At 37.2% G+C, this 23,763-nt stretch overlaps 2 protein-coding genes across 8 annotated transcripts in view; both read right to left on the reverse strand.

The window, feature by feature from the left end:
- LOC139757237 (small G protein signaling modulator 3 homolog) overlaps positions 1-6,150 on the reverse strand; it is a 32,871-nt gene extending 26,721 nt beyond the window's left edge. The window contains exons 1-5 of one of the 2 annotated variants that reach the window (XM_071677487.1): positions 6,074-6,150; positions 3,550-3,763; positions 2,084-2,234; positions 1,280-1,378; positions 799-962 (exon numbers count right to left, since the gene is read on the reverse strand). In XM_071677487.1, the coding sequence (XP_071533588.1) occupies positions 799-962; positions 1,280-1,378; positions 2,084-2,234; positions 3,550-3,697 (562 nt within the window). In that variant the 5' untranslated portion in view covers positions 3,698-3,763; positions 6,074-6,150. The remainder of the gene's footprint in view (positions 1-798; positions 963-1,279; positions 1,379-2,083; positions 2,235-3,549; positions 3,764-6,073) is intronic. The other variant, XM_071677486.1, reaches the window with a different exon arrangement.
- Positions 6,151-15,287: 9,137 nt separating this feature from the next.
- Positions 15,288-23,763, reverse strand: part of Sara (Smad anchor for receptor activation) — a 76,197-nt gene continuing 67,721 nt past the window's right edge. For 4 of the 6 annotated variants that reach the window (XM_071677494.1, XM_071677491.1, XM_071677488.1 and 1 more), the window contains 3 exons: positions 22,775-22,895; positions 17,640-17,792; positions 15,890-16,185 (listed from right to left, as the gene is read on the reverse strand). In XM_071677494.1, coding sequence (XP_071533595.1) covers positions 16,030-16,185; positions 17,640-17,792; positions 22,775-22,895 — 430 coding nt within the window. In that variant the 3' untranslated portion in view covers positions 15,890-16,029. Of the gene's footprint in view, positions 16,186-17,639; positions 17,793-22,774; positions 22,896-23,763 lie in introns of all 6 variants that reach the window. The other 2 variants (XM_071677493.1, XM_071677490.1) reach the window with 1 other exon arrangement.

Consider the following 23,763-nt stretch of genomic DNA (forward strand, 5'->3'; position numbering starts at 1 on the left):
ATCACAGTTTGGATTCAAATCCTGGCAAGGGCATATGGTTACCTCGGCTATATGGAAGTTACTTTCTGTTATGTAATGTGCCGTAGCACCAGGGTGTAATAAATGTATATTTGTCATACCATTGGTTCCATGATAGATTAAAGTCCATACTACCCACACAGAGATAAGTTAGGGCACAGCACAAAACAGTAAGTAAATAGTGGCAGTGTCTTTTAACCTCCAAGTTGCCAAGTAGCTGGAAGTTGCTCCTAGGGTTCAAATCTGACTCACTGTGTATATACATTATAGAAATACATCCCTTTTATGACAAAAGCATATAATATAAATTATGAAAGAAAAATAAGGAGAAGAAGAAACAATGAGAAGGAAGAAGAAAAGGCAGAATATAAAAGATAAGTTTACAAAAGAAAGTATAATTCCTTTACCTCTAGTTTGATCACAGCAGCAAGCATGTGGAATAAACTGAGCAAGGATAAAGTAAAAGTGGAAACCAATGGAAAAATCAGAAGTTTTTTTATGACAGAAATGTAAGGTTATGAGGTGGGGCCCTACATATGAAAGGTATCTTCTCAAAAAAAGAAGGGAGATGAAAAAAGAAAAAGGAAAGAAGTCAAAATGGAAAAAGATAGAAGAAAAGAGGGAAAAAGAACAATATATTACATTAATTCATGAAAGAAAGTATAATTCCTTTAAATTTTCCTTTGCACTGCTTGCACATGCACCAAAGGTTAACCCACTGTGAAAGAAAAGATCAGAAATGTTTGTCTTTAAGTATGTTGATATAAAGAATTGACTAACCAGAAAGCCTCATCCAGAGCTGTGGGCGAAGGGAGTGTGGGACACCAACCTTCACCATGCTACGTAACTTGTCTGTCCGTGGTAATCGCACATCCACATGATCCCAAGTTAGCTCACCAACTTCATCACTATGGCTAAACTCCAAGTATGCTATCCACTGTAATCTAAGGAATTAAAAAGGGATTAAAATCAAGATCAATTAGATACAAAACTGATTTGGACAGTGAACATCATCCAAAAACAAAAGTAATTTCCCAATGAAGAAAATAATTATTGAACAAAGTTCTGTTATATAAGACTCCATCAAGAGAGGTCTATCTGTATAATGAAGTCAAAGCAGAGTACAATCTATCTTCTGTCTTTTGGTCCAGTGTGCAATACTGGCACTCTTCAATCTTATCTATCCTACGATTCTCTTTTTATTCATATATTTGCACTGCACTGGCACTCCTTTATGATTCTATTCCTAACTGTCACTTACCTGTGCTGGGGATCCTCTACAAAAGGTTGACTGAGGAGTTTCTTACTGTTCTGTTCAGGCCCATCTTCTTCCTCCACACGAAAACCAAACTCATCAAACCTGTCATTGAGTGCTGGTTTAATACAGTGCACCCAGCTATAAATGCACATCACTTGTACATTTCAATGCAATCAAGATATGAAGGAAAATAAAAAGTTTACTAAGTCAATGATCATATTATAAAAAACATTCTAACACATGCCCATTAATTTTTCCATGTTAATTTTACTTCATGAAAGAGGAAGTTGACAAGTTCTTGCAATAAAGGTATTAAACATGAAAGATAACAATAAAAAAAAGTGCTCGACGCACCAGGTTGTAGAATAGAGGTTCTCAGAATAACTTTCAAGTATATGGGTAAAGAAATATTTTGCATACTGTTCATGAGGAAAAAACTGGAATATCTTTTTCAAGTTTGGTCATCACAAATATGGAACCACAAAAAGCTAATAAAGAAGGTTCACAGAAGAGCAACAAAGACAGTACCAAAATTAAGAAACCTGAATCATAGGGAAGGGCATTTTACAAAGATTCAGGTGCAAAGCAATGTCATCTACTTTTCCATGCCATTTTACATGGGTGAGACCAAGTATACATATATATCTGCGTATTTTATGGGTACCAAGTTTTGCATATATCTAAACCCAAAATCCAACCCTGCAAGTGGGCAAGTGGCAGAAATACCCAATCTTTCTTTACTGCTACTTTTAATCTTTTATCTATTGAATATAGAGAAATGCTACAAAGGAACAAAAGTCCACTGACCGATAATCAGGCTGGTGGTTAGGGTCATGATGATGATCTTGTTGAGAAAGCTTTGTTAGAATATCCTGTGGCCACATGGATGGAGTGATGGCAGAAAAGGGACCCCCAGTGCATGGCTCTGTTGCACCACACCCTCTTCCAATTCTGATACCTGATGAAGATGATAATCAAGTAATTATGTATACTCTACTTCAAAATAATATTCATTTATTTATTAATTATACTTTGTCGATGTCTCCCGCGTTAGTGAGGCAGTGCAAGGAAACAGACGAAAGAATGGCCTAACCCACCCACACACATATGTATATACATAAACGCCCACACACGCACATATACATACCTATACATTTCAATGTATACATACATATGCATAAAGACATATACATATATACACATGCACATATCATACACGCTCTCTTCATCCATTCCCTCCGCCACCTAGCCACACATGAAACTGACACCCTCCCTCCCCCTGTGTGCACATGAGGTAGTGCTAGGAAAGGACAAGAAAAGCCACATTCATCCACATTCAAACTCTAGCTGTCATGAGTAATGCAATGAAACCACAGCTTCCTTTCCACATCCAGGCCCTACAAAACTTTCCATGGTTTACCCCAAATCCTTCACATGCCCTGGTTCAATCCACTGACAGCACATCGACCCCTGTATACCACATCATTCCAATTCACTCTATTTCTTGCACGTCTTTCATCCTCCTGTATGATCAGGTCCTGATTGCTCAAAATCTTTTTCACTCCATCCTTCCACCTCCAATTTGGTCTCCCACTTCTCGTTCCCTCCACCTCTGACACATATATATCCTCTTTGTCAATCTTTCCTTACTCATTCTCTCCATGTGACTAAACCATTTCAATAACCCTCTTCTGCTCTCTCAACCACACTCTTTTCATTACCACACATCTCTCTTATCCTTTCATTACTTACTCAATCAAACCATCTCACACCACATATTGTCCTCAAACATCTCATTTCCAACAAATCCACCTCCTCCACACAACCGTATCTATCGCCCATGCCTCACAACCATATAACATTGTTGGAACCACTATTCCTTCAAACCTACCCATTTTTTGCTTTCTGAGATAACATTCTTGCCTTCCACATATTCTTCAACACTCCGAGAACCTTTGCCCCCTCCCCCACCTCACTAAAGATTAAGGAAGTGACTTGTTGCATTCCCTAACAATGGTAATTAGTTACCTATGATCATTATCTTACAACAAAAAAAAAACCCAGCAGACACTACTGTATGAAAAAATACTGAATGTCACAATCTACAGCTGACAGAAAAAAGTCAACAAACTGTCTTCTTAAAGACTAAATTTGAAAATATGAAAAATTTCAAAATATTTCTATATCAAAATCTAAAAAATCCAGTCAATAAGCAATATCAATTCAATGAATATTTATTTTTCATTACTTAACCTTCAACTTCTGTTCCTTACCTGTACTCAATCCCTCAGGAGCATCAGGTAGAAATACATCATCATTTTCTTCATCATCATCTGCAGCTGTTTCAACATGAATGTGTGTTGTGCCATCTGTGTAACCATCAGGGACGCGAGTTCCAAAAAAGGAACGTGCTATCTCCATTACAGTTTGGCCACACTTGCCCCTTAATCTAAGACTTTGTGATACACCAGACCAAGGGATACCTGTCTGCAAAGGAATAACAGAATATTATATTCAAAGTATGAAAAACCATATTGTCTTCAGACGTACAGTCCTATGGGCATTTGAGAGCATTTGTGCACAAGGCAGGCAAAACTCCATTTCATCCCTAAAACAGGTTGTATCCACTCAGATTTTCCCCCTCATCAATGACTACAATATCCATTAGGCCAATGAAGGTCACTCACAGACCACAAACCATACAACAGTCTGCATGGGCCTCTAACACCATTGGCAAATCAAATACCATATGCCTACAAAAATACTATACAAAAACAACCACTTCTATTGACCTTATCATTATTTCGAAATTCCTCGATCGTAGTTTAAAATACTAATGTTGCTACCATCAATTGTTGCTGAGGACTGTCAGTCTTTGATAATTCAAAAAAATTGTATCATGTAACCTCTTAACACTTACTTTCTTAAACTGTTTAAGTCATCTAGACAGCGTTAAGGGGATTTATTTTTCACTCAATAGCCTACTGCTGTGCAATGGTGTTGAGCCAGCACAGGCCTCAGGGCAAACAACTTTGCCACTCCCCTTTGAAAGGGTGGCCCAATGATGTTCTTAAGGGGCTTTTCACTCTCATCTTTAACACTTTTAAGAAAACAACTTAAGAGATTCCAAATTAGGACAACAGTGACCTCATGAAAAACAAAATGCATTTAGTGTTTTAGGACATGGGCTTTTGCTTTACATTTTGAAATATGATTCCTTGGGATAAAAAAAATAAAGTGAAGATCAGGCCCATGCCCCTTGATGGATCCCAGGCAATAGGGTTGTAAACCCCTCTCCCCCTCTCATCCAGCCTGCTACTGAACTCTGTATCATTCCAAGTTAGAAATAGTTCCCATGAGCACTCACTATGAGACCAACCTTATTAAACTTGGAAAAGATAAAGTTAAGGCATTACCTGATACATACTTTTAAAATTACCAAAATCCAACGATCCTCATGTTACCAAATATTCAAGGATAGAAGAAACACATTTCATTCTAATGAGGCTTAGCAGTTTTTTCAACAAGACTTAATATGTGGAGGTGTTGAGAGTAACATTTGTACAATTAAACAAAATTCTGCCTTAAGTCTTTGACGGATATCAATTGTGGCTTCATATATACATGAAGTATACAAAAGTTATACTTGCTTTTCATTCTTTCATTACAAAAGCATGGAAAGAACTTAATGGTCTGTTGCTATTCATTTTTCATGTACTGTTTAAACGTTCTATCAATATGATAAAATTGAGGGATTCCATCGATACGAGCTCCTGTGGACCTCAGCCAACCTTAAACTATCAATTGTCACAAACACTCAACATAACATCTATAATAAAGGCATGTCAAAACTGATTCTAGATCACAAATGAAGTTATACAGATCATCCGAAAAGCTATTAGTCACTGTCTCAACATCAATCAATGACAGTTATATTAACGATAAGGTTAAGTCGAGATCACAACCTAACTGTTGGGAGGGAACAAAATGATGGCAAACCACATTAAACTAGGGAGTAGTTTGGATGGGAGAAATTCTGTTCTACTAGGGTAGTTGAATAATTTGGGGCATAAAAGCAGGTGCATTAGAAGACTGCATCAGCGACGAGGTGGCACTACTATGTAGGGAACCTGTCACTGTCATGCTGTTTATAGCAGTTGCTGCTTTATCAAAAATACACTCTCCCTAAGTTTATATTCTTTGATAAATCTGGGCCTATATCACTTATTTTCTGCATTTATATCATATGTTATATCCAATTCATATGAAAGAAATAATAGTGTAAATAATATTTTGTCAGTTTGGGAGATTGACCTCGTGAGAGCACTAAGAATTATCATTTTAGTTGATTAGCTGCGAATCTTTCATTTTTTGTCAATAACTGTTCTGTTAGTTCATATGAATACAAGCAAGGCAATTTGCATGGCGTGCAGTGAGTTATTCTGGTACGTTTCTGCTAATTTTGAGTTTCGTTGTACTGGGTCTGTGCGACGAGGTTCCATGGTGGTGGGCAGGGCTGTGGGCTGGGCTGTCCAGAGTGTAGGCCTGGCTTGTGTGATGGACTGACCTATGTATAGGAGATGCCACTCTAGCCAGGTACTAATGTGAAGGGATAAAGCCTCTCCAACATTTATCTTCCACAGATATTACCCCCACCCACATTATATTCTTTTTTATACTTGTGATTCCGTTCTCATATAACATCCTATTCACCAGTTCTCGTCTTTGAGACCTCTCCAGTCTAATAGTTTCACAAGATTTTTCAAAAAATTACATCAAACATTCACGATTAAACACCTTACTTTGGTGCCACTACCATCTGTCAGGTGCCAACCAAAACACCGCCTCAGTCAGCCACCTCGGGTGCGTTCGCCTACAAGGATGTGACGTCATAAATCCTGATACACCTGAAAGTCACCCGACATCTTATTTAAATATAGAAAAAATCATACCTAACCTTGATATCATTTCAGCTGTGAATATTCAAATGCCTACTACACTCAATGATTAATCCGATGAAGCTTTTTCAACATACTAATCAGATATTACGTTTTGATATATTTTGCTTTTATCCCGCTAGAACGTTGCTATAAGTCAATGGCAAATTTTATAATAAATATGATGAGTGAGGATTTGGGCGTCAAAAATAGTATGTGGTCAAAATATTAATATGTAATTGCCACAACGCCTTGATATCTGAGGAAGGTTATTGATTGCCGAATCTCCCGAGTAAAATTAATCGGGTCAGCAACTCTGAAGTTTCCCGTAGGTATAAAATTCAGTAATTATATATAGAAAACAACTTTCAAGGCATCTCTCAGGAAAGGTTTCATTTAATAACCAAAGAGTAATAAGATTAAATCTTTAATGTCGTCACCTGGCCATAGTAATACTTCCAAAAGGATGAACAATTAAAAAAGGATGAAGAAACTACGAAATACATGTGCAAATATGCTACCATAAACTCGTTCATAATCGAATAGATATAGATAATCATATAACATAGAAGAAATTAGAAAAAAAAACATTACCTCATTAAAAACTGCATCCTTCTTTGCCTCACTAAAAGGGACGCAGAGCAATTATATAGTGGAAATTTTGACCGAATATGGCACACAGGAGGCCGATTCAAAAACCTACACGCAGAATCAGCTTGTATTAAGTTCTGCAAGATGATGATATGCAAACTTAACGTTATATCATAAGATAGCAATACAAAAAGATGATACGTCTGTGTGCGAGAATGGCAGGGCTCAAAAGAACATGGCAGCAATGATATCCGGCAAAAACTTCTTAACCAATCAAATGACCACATCCAACAAGCAATGCCCCTTGAATGGAGACGACAAATTTACCGGTGAACACCAAACCTCACAAACCCATGCCCAGCTTTGGAAAACTATAAGAAGGCAAATGTATAGATTAAAAAGCAACATTTAGGATGACGAATACTCAGAACAATTTGTTTCTTGGTATATGCTAACAACCATTTTAAATAAAACTATTGAAGTCGAACATGCTTACTAGAGGCTTGAACATCTTTCATAACGAGTAAAAATGTTTAAGTCAAAAGACTTTGCCTATTTCTGTGACAGTGAGGTAGGGGAGGAATAGTAGAAGCAGAGATAGTTAGACAAACGGTATAGAAATAATAGGGAAAAGGAATGGTGGGGAGACAGCAAGGGAAAAGAATGATGGAGAAGCAATGGGAGGAATGCTAGAGAAAGTGAGGGAGGAATGATGGAGAAGCAATGGGAGGAATGCTAGAGAAAGTGAGGGAGGAATGATGGAGAAGCAGCAGGTAAAAATGAGGGAAGAGTAATTGACAAGCAATGGGGGAAAGCAAAATGGAGCGGTGAAAGGGGGAATGAATGAATGACCGAAAAACAGTTAAGGAGAGAGAAATAGAGGTGTGGTGAAGTAGAAAAGAACGGTGATACAGTGTGGGAGGATGTGAATTGTCAAGAAACAGTAAGGAAGAGAGGAATGATAGGGAAGCAAAGAGAATAGAAAGTGGTGAAGCACAAGGAGGGAGCACAGATAGAGAAATAGCATGGGAGGTAAGGTTGTGAGCAAGCACCCAGAGAATGTGGGAGAAATAGTGGATAAAGTAGGATGGCGAAGCACTGAGGAGACAGTGGTAGGGAAGCAGAGGGAGGAACAGTGGAAAAGCAATGAAGGATGAATTAGGATTGAATTGTATTTTTCCCTTATTTTTTCATACGTTTGTAATACAGATTGTGTTGAGTTCACTGAAAATTAAAGCCTAATAATCAGATATATTTGAGTTTTCATTCTACTTCAAATCTCATTTCATGACTTAATTTTTATACTGTAAATTCGGTTTGTAAATGGGCTCAAGGAATGCAATTCACCCCACTAAAAGATGTTTGACAGAAAAAGTGCTAAACATAAAAAACGATCAGTTAAGAATAAACCATGGGATTTTCAGGAAATCAGAAACCTGCTTTTTAAACAGGAGCAAGATCAAAACTGGTAGCAAAAATGTGCAAGGGTAAAGCTTTCCAAAGTTTAAAAGTAAAAAGAAAGAAATAAACATTACAATGATTTAATGTAAGTTACTTAGAGCCACATAGTAATCAAAAGATGCACAGGCTTGCCGATTATGTAGCTTAGATTATGGCAGAGATATACAGGAAGTCATTTCTTGGGGGCTGAAGACAAAGTAATATCTATAGAAGGGGTAGGGGAAATATATGGAAATTAGGTTACTGTTGGAAGTCAGATTGTGAGCTTTTAAGTTTGACTCTTTAAAGACTTATTCTTGCCAAGTAAGTATACAGATCAAGAACTTTCTTAAGGGTGAAATCAGTACTCTAAAACATATTTCAAATTCTTTTTACAGTATAACCAGGATGTGTTCAGAAGAATATGGCATCTGATGAGGACTTTGTTTCTCAGTTGACTTCAGTGGACTTAGCTGTTGTGTAATTAGGGGGTCAAGGTTCCACGAAAGACTGGATGCTATAGTGATATCATTTACATTTCTATTCTCGTAAACCATTTCCAACTTTGGTATGAAAAAGTAAATTTTCATACTGGGGCACTGCTTAGCTCTGTAAATATCTGTATGTAGGAGTTACGGGGTTAAAACATGGCTTCTTGAACATAAAACAAATTACCTCAAGTATATTTCCTCCGCTATTTTCACTTTCAATTCATAAGTTTTGTTCATGTTTCTGCACATCACATAAAAAAGTGCAGAAGTGGGGCCTGAGTGTCAGAGGAGAAATGCTGAAAAATTTGTTAGTGATCATTAGTTTTTCTTTCTTTTTCACCATTTCCCATGTTATTGAGGTAGCACCAGGAACAAATAAAGAATAAGCCTCATTTGCTCAAATACATTCTTTAGCTGCCATGAGTTATGCATCAAAGTCACAGCCCCCCAATCCACAACCAAGCAGCACAGACCTTTCCATGGTTTCACCAGGATGCTTCATATTCCCTGGTTCTATCCATAGACAACACGTCACACCCTGTATACCACATCCTTCCAGTTTACTCTATCCCATTCATGCTTTTCACACAGCTTTATGTTAAGGCCCCTAAACACTACAAGTCTTATTCACTCCATTTTGGTCTCCCCTTGTTTATCATATATAATAAATTGTTGTTGTAATCAATGTAACTCATAGATAATCCCATAACAGCAAAACTATTTATCAGCCACAAGGTCAAGGTCAAGCAGACGTTGGCAATACTGCCCCCACTTTTGCTATAAAATCTCCTGCTTCACATTGGTCACAATTCAATGCCAGAAGAGACAGTATCCACAAAATCACTCCCCATACAATCATCTGATAATTCAATCCTTTGCTTGGTCCTCTACATCTAGCTTTTGAAAAGCAGCTCTAATTCCTTCCCAGAAAATGTGCTTTAACTAGCATGGCTGGAGAATGACTGAATGTAGGGAGCAATTATTGCAGACTGTCACCTCCCAGGCCCAGCGCACAGCGTTGAAACAGAGATGCAAAATTCACTGTGTAAATATCCACCTAAAGACACCATTCAACTCACTTAAATATCTGTCTGGAAACATCCTAAGTTGAAACATTGCTGCCTGTACTTTTTTCTCCACAAATTGATAACACAGCATCACCACAAGAAATAAATTGACATTAGTGTATGATATTGCCATGATTAGATTCTTAATACACACACCTGTTGTGAAACAACTGAATATTAGTCTATTTATGAGTTTACAGAGAGAAACCAAGTTTAGAATAGTATATTTCTCTCTTCCAAGAGCTTGTTGAGATGCCAAACTTGGAGAGGCACCTAAGGCTAGGCAAATTCAACAATTATGAATCAAAACTCCGATAATTGGTGGAAAATAAAAGTCATTTATGCCATGTATTGTATACACATTTTAATATAATCACAATGCTATTTATAGGGATATCTACATGTAATCCAAATGTAAACTGTTCTTATAGCTAGCTCTGCTATCTATGTCTAAGTTAGTCCGGAAATTACCATTTACAATAAATAAAATATTTTAGCCAAATAAGATATATATATATATATATATATATATATATATATATATATATATGAAATGTTTAATGTCTTCTCAACAAAAAGTGATAATCTCATTGTTCATAGATTTTTCATTTTATAGGGATGCTCAAGGGCCACTCAAGCAAAATTAGTCTGTTTGATCAGATGTAGAGACAGTTAGAGGTACTAGTAGTGACAATTGTGAGCTGCATACTACGTGCTGGATGGGTAATTAACTCTGGACGCTGAGAAATAACTGCTTAGTGAAAGGGAATGAAAATGAGGTAATATAGCATAACCTGCAATATATATCAGCATGGACAGAAGTAGTTATCAAAATGAAAATAATAATAATAAAAATAATGCTTGATATATATATATATATATATATATATATATATATATACACACAAGTGTATATATGTATATGGTTGTGTGTGTGTGCTCATATGTATGTATGTGTATATGTTATGTATAAGCATGTATATGTACGTGTATGGGTGTGTAAGTATATATGTGTGTATATGAGTGGATGGATCTTTCTTCATCTATTCCCTGGTGCTACCTCGCTGATGTGGGGAACGGCAATCAAGTATAATAATAATAATGAAAAAAAATATATACATATCCCTGGGGATGGGGAGAAAGAATACTTCCCACATATTCCCATGTCGTAGAAGGCTAGTACAGTGGGTGGGAGCAGGGAGCTGGAAACCCTCCCATTCTTGTATTTCAGTTTCTAAAAGAGGAAACAGGAGTCAGGTGGGGAGTGCTCATCCTCCTCAAGGGCTCACACTGGGGAGTCTGAATGCAAATGTAACCAAGATGAGAAGAAATGAGAGATAGATAGTATGTCTGAGGAAAGAAACCTGGATGTTCTGGCTCTGAGTGAAATAAAGCTTAAGGGAAAAGGGGAAGAATGATTTGGAAATGTCTTAGGAGTAAAGTCAGGTGTTGGTGAGAGGACAAGAGCTAAGGAAGGAGCAGCACTACTCCTGAAGGAGGAGTTGTGGGAGTATGTGATAGAGTGTAAGGAAGTAAATCCTAGATGGATGTGGGAAAAACTGAAAAGGGATGGTGAGAGATGGATGATAATTGGTGGCTATGCACCTACCCATGAGAAGGAAGATCAATAGTGGCAAGTGTTCTGGGAGCAGCTGAGCGAGTGTGTTAGCAGTTTTGGCACACAAGACAGTATTAGTGATGGGTGATACATAGGTGTATGTGTATGTATGTATGTATAAATGTATGTATGTATGTAAGTATGTATGTATGTATGTATGTACGTATGTATGTGTGCATATGGGTGGCTGGGTCTTCCTTCATCTGTCCCCTGGCACTACCTTGCTAACATGGGAAACTGCAATCAAGTATAAAAGATAATAAATCATTAGTATTTTGAAGAAAAAAAGAGGTATTGAGTTATCAGAGCCAGAACATATAGATGGATGAAAAGTGCACATGAAATTCAGTGAATTGAAGCAATGTGATATACAGGGGATAACATGCTGTCTATTGATTGTACCAGGGTATAAGAAGTGGTCAGCAGGGCTTGGCTCTTGAGAGGGTACCCAGTTTTCAGTGAACTACAGAGCAGTTATGAATGTAAAGCCATTTCTCATCTGCTCCTGGCACTGCCTTGCTAATGAAGAAAACGTGAACAAGCATGGAAAAAAAGTCTGGAGTAAAGGAGAGAAAGGTCTGAGTGGTGATCAAGTATAATAATACTGAATAATAATAATGATGATGATTATAATAATGATGATGATAATAATAATAATATTTATTTATTTATTTTGCTTTGTCGCTATCTCCCGCGTTTGCGAGGTAGCGCAAGGAAACAGACGAAAGAAATGGCCCAACCCACCCCCATACACAATGTATACACACACACATGTCCACACACGCAAATATACATACCTATACATCTCAATGTACACATATATATACATACACAGACACATACATATATAACCATGCACACAATTCACACTGTCTGCCCCCATTCACTCCCATCGCCACCCCGCCACACATGAATACCATCCCCCTCCCCCCTCATGTGTGCGAGGTAGCACTAGGAAAAGACAACAAAGGCCCCATTCGTTCACACTTAGTCTCTAGCTGCCACGCAATAATGCCCGAAACCACAGCTCCCTTTCCACATCCAGGCCCCACACAACTTTCCATGGTTTACTCCAGACGCTTGACATGCCCTGATTTAATCCACTGACAGCACGTCAACCCCGGTATACCACATCGATCCAATTCACTCTATTCCTTGCCCTAATAATAATAATAATAATAATAATAATAATAATAATAATAATAATAATAATAATAATAATAATTATCATTATTATTATTATTTGTGACATCTAGAGACTGGACGTGACAGGATGTGGCCTTTCTTCATCTGTTCCTGGCGCTACCTCACTAATATGAGAAATGGCGATCAAGTGTGAAAAATAATAATCATAACAATAATAATGGATGAAGACAAGTAAGTACAAATATGTACATGTGTATATGGGTGTATGTATGTATGTATGTATGTATATATATATATATGTACATGTATGTGCGTAAATGTACATATATGTGCATAAGAGTGGATGTGTCTTTCTTTGTCTGCTTCTTGGTGCTACCTTGCTAACGTAGAAAACAGCAATCAAGTACGAACAACGCTAAAACTAATAATAATATGTGTCACAATGGAGGTGAGAAGGAGAATGAGGAAGCCAAACTGGTGATGAAGGAACAGAGTGAAAAAGATTTTGAGTACAGAGGGGTAAAAAGCATGCAAAGGATAGAGTGGACTGGAGTCATGTAGTGTACATGAGCAATGTGCTCTCAGTGGACTGAATCAAGGCATATGAAGAAGCTGGGGATAACTTAAAAAGGTCTATGAGGCCTGCCTGTGGATAATAGTCTGTGATTTCGCTGCACTGCACATGACAGCCAGAGCATGAATATGAATGAAAGAGGCTTTTCTTCATCTGTTCCAGGTGCTACCTTACAAATGGAGGAAACGGTGAACATGAAGGGGAAAAAATTTTTTTTTTCATATTATTCAACATTTCAAGGTAGTGTTAAGAACAGAGGACTGAGCCTTTGAGGGAATATCCTTACTTAGTCCCATTCTCTGTTCCTCTTTTGGAAAATTAAAAAACAAGAGGGGAGGATTTCAAGCCCCCCACTCCCTCCCCTTTTAGTTGCCTTCTACGACACACAGGGAATACGTGGGTAGTATTCTTTCCCCCCTATCCCCAGTGATGAATAATAATAATAATAATAATAATAATAATAATAATAATAATAATAATAATAATAATAAATAAATAAATAATAATAATAATAATAAATAAATAAATAATAATAAGATAAATTGTCTGCAATTCATTGACAAGGAGAAAAGTTGTTAAATCAGCTTCAGAATCTTGGAGGATCTGAACAAACCTGAGTAGGCTGTCACCGTAAATACTCTCACTAAGTTTTTAGGTGCTGTCCTGGAATTTTAAGACAATCATGCACTGAACTTATATACTGCAGATAGCTACTGGCAAGAACATTCCACAACAGATATCAATGAGAATTAATTATCATCAACATTTTATGAATAAACTTTATCCATCTAATAACATTGCAACAGGTTTCTATTTCTTAAGACCTCCTGGGACACTAGCAACTGCACATGCAAAATAATTTAAGAGTTAATGAGAAAAAGACTGATAAAGAGTTACAGTAACCTATCATGAACCTTTCACATATTAATGACACCAAAATATACAGAAAAAAAGGGGAGATAATACTTACTATTGCTTCCCCTTCATCATCTTAAATATGTTTCACCATAAAAACTGCAAGTGAAGTGTGCTTTGGAATTATTGTATGTTGTGTAACAAGTTAGTGCACCTTCAAATTACTGGAAAATGCATATATAAAAAAATTAGGTAAAACAAATTAGGAGATCTTGACTTTGCCTCTTGTTACCCTTAGATTATTATCACTTTCAACCCTTGGACTTCATCTAATGCTCTTCCACCTTTCACACTATCTATATATTGGAAAGGAGCAAGAAGATTTGGAGTTTCCATATTACTACCAATTATAGTTTTTATATTTACATGGTGCAAACTTTTTATTTTTGCATCTAATTTTGCTCAGCAAGATGGTAACTTTCCAAATGGAATATTAATAACTTACAGCCTTTAAATAAAAAATGCTTGCCTTTCCTAAACTAAATCAATGACAAGGCAAATAGTGCTCCTTATATGGCTTAAATAAGCCATATAAAGAAGTTGATATCCGTTTATATCATCTCCTGCTGTAAAGTTCTTGATATTCTTAATTATTTTCTGACAGGAGTTTCTGTCCTACCAGTAGCAATGCTGCAGCATTTGTATTTCATGCAACATTGAAGTACATTGCTGAGTACACATATGAAATCTTTAAAATTGACAAAGCTCTGGAAACAAAGTATTGCCTGCTTTCTGTATGTTATATGTCTTGTTTCTTGATTTCATACAAAAAGTTATGAACATAACTTAGATTTTAAATACTCACATGATCATGAATGTCATCCCAGAAACTGATACGAAGTCCGTAAACATAAATATTCCCTTTTCAGTAACTTTACATTAACTTGTGTGAGTTAATTTAAAAAGTACAATGATGAGAATACTATAAATTAAAATACAAATAGCCTTATAAACACACTTAAAAGCACCAGAAAATAAAGGCTAGATGTGAAATTCAACCATATGAGAAACCTATTCCATGAGGGACAATTCCACGGATGAATTAAAAAAATCCTGTCGACACCATTTTCTTCAGAGAAAGGTGGCACCCTTTTGGAGCATTAGCTAATCCAAGGCATTTGGAAAACAAAGTAAAATTACTCAGCCGTTTGGTGGTTTTCAACAAGATAAGTCACACAATAGTGCAATTAACCAGTAAATTCTAGCATAACCACAGTATGGCAGATAAGATCTTTTTCCAATAAATTAACTTTATTTTTGGTTATCATATAACAATACTAGAGCAACCATACATTAGAGTATGAAAGTAAACAAGAAAATCCTTTAAAGTAGAATAAAATTCTTCAATAGTCTTAATCACTTCCCTCCCAGGCCATATTTCATTCTGAGGTAAAACCTTTCCAACATGATAGTTCAGGATACAAAGCACTACACACTAGCTTTCATTAAAGATAAATAACATTAAGTTATACAAAGGGAGGATCATGGTTTGTCTCAACAAAAAGAATCATAAAGATTTAGTTTCTTGTATTTACCAGAATTTTAATGAGGATGCTCAATAGTTTTATGAACCATTTACAATACCATCCTATGTCTTGAAAAAGCTAGCTCACCATGTCGATATGGCTGACACTCTTTGCACAGGAAACAGTGTGTAGGATGCTGCCCATTATTTACTCAGCTCTTTTTGTTCACAGGAAGCCACCCACTAAAAATCAAAAGTATAGCTGCTGTCCCATATACATATATAACATTTATTCTTTATCCTGTGATGTGCCAAACAATTAATAAAAATATGATCTCATACCAGGAAACATGACTTCTGAGTTACAAATACATTTTGTGGGTAGTGTACCTGACAACTTGTAAGTACATTGATCTATTAGTTGCTCATAAGTATATCAACTGAATCATAATTGCAGATAACCTTACAAGAAATTATGTTACAAGGCTCTTCCATCAACTCAGGAGATTTTACTGCTCCATAATATGAAAGACAAGCTCTAATATAATTGGCTGATCAGTGATGTTGGCTGCTGCTCGATGAATCACAGGAATCAGTTCCATATCTAGGTCATTCATGCAAGACGCTGGGAGGCGGCTTCCACTGCTCCCTGCCTCATAACCAACCTGAAAATTTGTTTTTATCATCAACTTTTTCTCTGTGCCTTGGAAATATTTGATCTGTGGTGATTACAACCTTGTGACTTACCAGATATGTTAGCTCAACAACTGCAGTCATCCCCAAGGCCAGTATGTAATAGGCAGATTGTAACGTTTTATCACTGCATTACCAGCAATCACTGAATCAATCACTCAATTACCCCATATCCTTCTGTTACCTGCAACCGCCTTTCTCAGCATACTTAATCGATTTCACTCCCAAACTTGGACTAGATCTGGGCAAGATAACTTCCATTACAACACTCTGCATCTGTCAGTATACAGGAAAAGTTGTGCAGATTCAAAACTGATTCTAAAACACTTCCAAAGATCTTTGTTTCCACACTAAATTATGCATTTACACTTTCAATCCTATGAATGTTAACTGACAACCAGCATACTAGAGAGTTACCAGTGTCAGTCAAGAATTTTAATATCCTGCCTTCAGTTAATGCATGCATGCAGTGTAGACTTTGCTGGCTGGCCAAAGCTGGTAACTCCAACAAAGGATCCTACTATCAGCACATACTTCAAATTACACTTTTACAAGTTAGTGAATGATATGTATTGCAAAAAAAGAACATATTCATTTTGTCTAACTTGCACACAATGTTCTCACCATTTTCAAGATTTTTCGTTCTCTTACAATTTATCAAGCACACTCAATAAACTTATACCCCTTGCCTTTATAAAATGGCACTATACATGCATTACTCCAGTCTTCATGTACCTTACCTGATCCATACGTACAATGTAAAACTTAACTAACTATTCAACACCATTCATTCCCTTTCTTATGAAATTCAACTTCAATACCATCCACCCCATGCACATTTCATCATATGCATTTGGCTTTCACTATCTCTTCTCTCTTCACCAAACCACCTTCCATGACTTTCTCACTTTGTATAACTCTCCAACCCAAACAACCTACACCTGCCACACTATCCCTACACACATTCAACAAATCTTCAAAATACTCCCTACATCTCACTTTGTCACTACCTGTCACTACTCCATTTGCCCCCTAAAGTGATGTTTCCATTTGTTCTCTTGTTTTTCTAACACTTTTTCAACTACGAAGACTTCAGCATTTCAAAGAAACATTAATTTCATGTTCTTAAGATTAAAATAATCAAACTGCCATGCATAATGAGTGAAGGTAAAAAATATCCTTGGAGGGAACAAAAATGTACTTACTGAGAATGAGTAACTTACTGACTCCATTCCTAAGCTTAAAAAAGTTTTTATATCCAAGCTAGTTTATAATCTCTTACATATAAATCTCTAGAACTGATACTATGGGTAAAATTACCTGGGTTATAAACATCACAAAAAGGAGTAACACATTCTCCTTAGTTTGACACCTATGGATAAAATTAATAAATTCATCAGTATTTAGCCAAAAATTTCAGTCTTACACTATCCTGATGGATTGTGGTACGCAGTCCAAGGCGAGACTGTCCACTAGCATACAAGTCTGCTAGATGAGGGGTGAGGGCAACACAAAATGATCGCGCCAAGGACTCGGAAAGGCGGCTAAGATTCACATCATTGCTGCTATTAGTTTCACCCTGTAAATAAACAAATACACTACAAATCTTTTCATTAAGAAGTAGAAAGAGTAAAAACTTAATTCTATTATCATACATAATAGCTGTTTCCTGCGTCAATGAGATTGTGCCAGGAAACACATGAAGAATGGCCCATCCACTAATGGTTTGGGCACATGGAGAGAATGAGTGAGGAAAGATTGACCAAGAGGATATATGTGTCAGAGGTGGAGGGAACAAGGAGAAGTGGGAGACCAAATTGGAGGTGGAAAGATGGAGTGAAAAAGATTTTGAGTGATCGGGGCCTGAGCATGCAGGAGGGTGAAAGACAGGCAAGGAATAGAGTGAATTGGATCAATGTGGTATACCGGGGTCGACGTGCTGTCAATGGATTGAATCAGGGCATGTGAAGCGTCTGGGGTAAACCATGGAAAGTTCTATGGGGCCTGGATGTGGAAAGGGAGCTGTGGTTTCGAGCATTATTACATGACAGCTAGAGACTGAGTGTGAACGAATGGGGCCTTTGTTGTCTTTTCCTAGTGCTACCTCGCACACATGAGGGGGGGAGGGGGATGTTATTCCATGTGTGGCGAGGTGGCGATGGGAATAAATAAAGGCAGACAGTATGAATTATGTACATGTGTATATATGTATATGTCTGTGTGTGTATATATATGTGTACATTGAGATGTATAGGTATGTATATTTGCGTGTGTGGACATGTATGTATATACATGTGTATGGGGGTGGTTTGGGCCATTTCTTTTGTCTGTTTCCTTGCGCTACCTCGCAAACGCGGGAGACAGCAGCAAAAAAAAAAAAAAAAAAATATATATATATATATATATATATATATATATATATCTCACATGCACACTATCCAACAGATTTCACATGATTTAAACACCCAAGATCGCTTCCACATGCTTTCTTTCAATCCATGAATGTACGTACAACCCCGTATACCAGATGATTACCATGTCACTCAAGAATTTTTTCCTGCCTTCAGTTAACATGCATGCAGTGTTCAGGCTGGCCAACGAATCCAACAAAGATCTTTTCACACATACTTCAATCACTTTACAAGTTTGAAGTATATCAAAAAAACATATTCATTTTCTAACTCACACTGCTCACCATAAGATTCGTCTCTGTACAATTTATCGCACACTCAATAACTCTCCATGTACCTAAAAATCAATACATGCATACCCTCTTCATGTCCTTCCTGATCCATACGTACTTAAACTTAACTAACTATTCCACACCATTCATTACCCTTCTTATGAATCACTCAATAACCACCCATGCACATCACAATCATTGGCTCACATCTCTTTCTCAGCCAAACCACCTCCTGACTTCACGATCTCTAAACCATACCTACACGCCCATTCCCAACACATTCAACAATCTTTCGAAAATATCCCTATCCCTGCATACCTCATACCCATTTTTGCTTTCCATTGTTCTCTGTTTCCAACACTTTTTCAAACGAAGACTCACCAAAATTTTTCAGTTCCTTAGACTAATAATCAAACTTCCGCTATGTGAAGGTTCATCCTTGAACAAATTCACTCCAGATATATAACTAACACTCCACTTCCTCCTAGTTTTATATCCAACAGTTATAATCTCTACACTAAATCCAACTGAACTATGTAAAACTACCCTGTTTAAACATCAAAAATAACACTTCTCTTATTTGACACTTACTGTAAATTAATATTCTCAATTTACCAAAACTTCAGTCTTACCACTTCCTGAGTTTGTCACGCAGTCCACAGCGCTGTACTAGCAACAATCTGCAATGACGTGATGCAAGCACAATGATCCCCAACAGGACTCAAATGCCCCTAAGTTCCACATCATTTGCTATTACCCCTTCACCCTGTAAATAAACAAATAAACAAATCCATGGAGAAAATCAACTGTAATTTATCACTCATACTTAATACTGTTTCCTTGTCAATGAGATTGCCAGAACACTGAAAATCCATCCACAAGTTCACATGAGTAAAGATAGGAAATTCCCAAAGATATATGTGTAGAGGGAGGAAAAGGGGTTGTTGAGAAAGTGAGTGAAAAGTTTTATATCGAGGATGTAATGCATGTGTACGTAGAGGAAGGAAGTGTATAGTGATTGTATGGATTTCTGCAGTGAATGGAAAATGGGTTCTATGGCGAGTGAAGGGGTGTGTGGATGTTCATCCAATGGTTGTTTATTTGTTTTTATGTGCATGGGGTGGGGTGTTAAGGAGGTTGAATGGCAACAGTATGAAAGTACGGAATATGTATAGTCTGTTGGTTGGTTGAGATGTAGATGAGCTTGGGACATGAGTAGTCAATTGGTTGGTTCGCTGTTGTACTCGTCATGTGAGAAACTGCAGAAGCTGGTGACTGAGTTTGGTAAAGTGTGTGGAAGAAGAAAGTTGAGAGTAAATGTGAATAAGAGCAAGGTTATTAGGTACAGTAGGGGTGAGGGTCAAGTCAATTGGGAGGTGAGTTTGAATGGAGAAAAACTGGAGGAAGTGAAGTGTTTTAGATATCTGGGAGTGGATCTGTCAGCGGATGGAACCATGGAAGCGGAAGTGGATCATAGGGTGGGGGAGGGGGCGAAAATTTTGGGAGCCTTGAAAAATGTGTGGAAGTCGAGAACATTATCTCGGAAAGCAAAAATGGGTATGTTTGAGGGAATAGTGGTTCCAACAATGCTGTATGGTTGCGAGGCGTGGGCTATGGATAGAGATGTGCGCAGGAGGATGGATGTGCTGGAAATGAGATGTTTGAGGACAATGTGTGGTGTGAGGTGGTTTGATCGAGTAAGTAACGTAAGGGTAAGAGAGATGTGTGGAAATAAAAAGAGCGTGGTTGAGAGAGCAGAAGAGGGTGTTTTGAAATGGTTTGGGCACATGGAGAGAATGAGTGAGGAGAGATTGACCAAGAGGATATATGTGTCGGAGGTGGAGGGAACGAGGAGAAGAGGGAGACCAAATTGGAGGTGGAAAGATGGAGTGAAAAAGATTTTGTGTGATCGGGGCCTGAACATGCAGGAGGGTGAAAGGAGGGCAAGAAATAGAGTGAATTGGAGTCATGTGGTATACAGGGGTTGACGTGCTGTCAGTGGATTGAAGCAAGGCATGTGAAGCGTCTGGGGTAAACCATGGAAAGCTGTGTAGGTATGTATATTTGCGTGTGTGGACGTGTGTATGTACATGTGTATGGGGGGGGGGGGTTGGGCCATTTCTTTCGTCTGTTTCCTTGCGCTACCTCGCAAACGCGGGAGACAGCGACAAAGTATAAAAAAAAAAAAAAAAAAAAAAAAAAAAAAAAAAAAAAAATATATATATATATATATATATATATATATATATATATATATATATATATATACACATAAACAACCATATATGCACATATACATATCAACATATACATACATACACACACAGACAGACATTTACATATATACACATGTACATATTCATACTTGCTTGCCTTCATCCCTTTCTGTTGCTACCCCGCCCCACAGAAAACAGCATCACCACCCTCCACTTCAGCGAGGTAGTGTCAGGAAAACACACAAAAGGCCACATTAATTCACACTCAGTCTCTACCTGTCATGTGTAATGCACTGGAACCAAAGACCTTTCCATGTTTTACCCTAGACACTTCACATGCCCTGATTCAGTCCATTGACAGCATCAGCTTAATATGACTAAATATATCAATATCCTTTCATTCAGAGATTAATACAACTTATGACAAGTCTTCTCTTGTCTATTTTCTCCTTGCACTCTCATTACCACTGTACTGTCTCTTGTTGTTTCCTAAACACTCTCAATTCCTTTTACCTTTTCTTACAAATCCCCTATCTTATATACTTTCAAACCCATAGGGCACTTTCAAGGGAACATTCTCAACGACATGCATTGTCCTGAATGAAATTCATGCTTTTATTTGTATTATGGAGACTGCTTCATGTGTTAACCCAACAATGACTGAAATATTTCCAGAAATATTCTTCAAGATGGACTGGCTTTCAAAATACTGAAGCTATATTAACCTGCTTGCACTAACAAGTAATAAAGTATAAAAAAAAAAAAAACACATGCTGTCTCACTGATGTATAAATAAACATAATAACAGAAATTACAAATGAGAGACATCTGCACTGCCAAATGTCCTATCAAGAGTTAACCTCTAACTAGCTGTCCATATCAATGATGTACTCTTACAGAAAAATAAACATCAATGGGTGTGTTCCATTTTCCCAACTCTGTTTAACCCTTCAACCAGACCTTATGGAGATCTATGTTGCCTTGTAAAGGGGATCTCATGTAGACCTATTATATGTACTTTCACTCCAACAACTGGATTTCAGCTGATCTCAGGTGGAGGCATGAAATGCCTAAGGCCTCCTTATACAGTAATCACACAAGTTCTTCAGTTACCTTTCAAACATAATATGGGAAGGATGTTACAAACGACTGTGTAGTATTTTTGCTCAGTAATGAAGAGTAGTCTACGAGTCTGCATGACAATCTATCTATCTATTGATGCCTGTTCCCTTATGGAACTCCCTCAAGGGGGTGGCCATGGCAATAGAATCTCCATAAGTAGTGAACTCCAGCACTGAAGACAATCAATCTGAAGATAATAGTCTATTTGATGATAAAAATGTGATCAATTGATACTTGTTATATTCAAGGGGGAAAAGTATGTAAGACTGATTCTGAATTTGAAGATAATTCTAAAATGAGGTTTCAAAGTGCTGCTCAACTTAGGTCTCAGCCTTTTGTGTGAAACAGGTACAAAACTCACCCTGTCACTTAGAACAGATGGCAGCTTATATTTGATTACACTCAAATAATTACAGTACTCATGAGAACTAAAGAAACCAACACAGACCACAACTCAGTATCTCTTTCTAAAATACATAATACAAGCTGTAGGAAAAGCAAGAGGAAACTATCAACAAGTTGAAGGTACACCTTTCCTACCTGCATGATGAAAACTTCTGTCCATCTTATAAGATGAGCATTGCTGACATAATCAGTACCAGAGTGGATCTTTCCAGACAGAATTCCATCCATTTGTTTCTCATCAACTGGACTTTTAACACTAAAACACAAAACAAAAATTATGATTAACATCTTCTAAAGACTGGGTTTACAAGGTTACTAAATAAAATTCTACTCTAAAATGGTGTTTACTTTTTTAATATACTTTCCCTGCAATACTAATCAGATATAAAGAAAATGTTTATTCTAAAACTTTGCTTTACAAAGTTCTCATGCATATTCATTACAAAAGAAATTGCAGTGACAATTTGTTTATAATAAAAAAATATAAAAATAAGGTACCTTGGTGATCTGACTGTTTAATCTGATATCTTTTGATCTACTCTGACAACAAATCTTTCATTTGCCACAATTGTAAACATATGAGTGGAAGTGGATATGATCTCTGATCTACTTAATAAAGTTTAGTAATTACTTACCTATATACAAAGGAATGTATTACATATACTCATGGATAAATGGGTTAGATGGTAAGATACACAACATATCCATAATGATACCATGTTATGATGAATCTGAGGAAAAAGTAAGGAGCATAAGGGTATGAGAGAGGTGTGGTAGTAAGAGGAGTATGTATGAGAGAGCTGAAGTGTGAGTGCTGAAATATTTAGGACATATGGATAGGATGAGCATGGAAAGGATGACTAAGTGGTTCACATGTCAGTAGTGGAGGGAACATGGAAAAGGGGGATACCAAGGAGGAGGTGGAAGGATGGATCAAAAGAAGCTATGAGGGTATGGTGCCTCAACATACAGGAAGGTGTGTGGTGTGCAAGGGATAGAGCACACTGGGGCGAAGTGGTATACAGGGATGATGTGCCCTCAATGGGCTTAACCAGAGCATATGAAGAAGCTGTGGGAAAACACTGAAAGACCTGTGGGGCTGGCTGTGGACAGGGGGCTCTAGT

The sequence above is a fragment of the Panulirus ornatus genome, chromosome 25, assembly GCF_036320965.1.
Source record: "Panulirus ornatus isolate Po-2019 chromosome 25, ASM3632096v1, whole genome shotgun sequence".
Classification (NCBI taxonomy): Eukaryota; Metazoa; Arthropoda; class Malacostraca; order Decapoda; family Palinuridae; genus Panulirus; species Panulirus ornatus.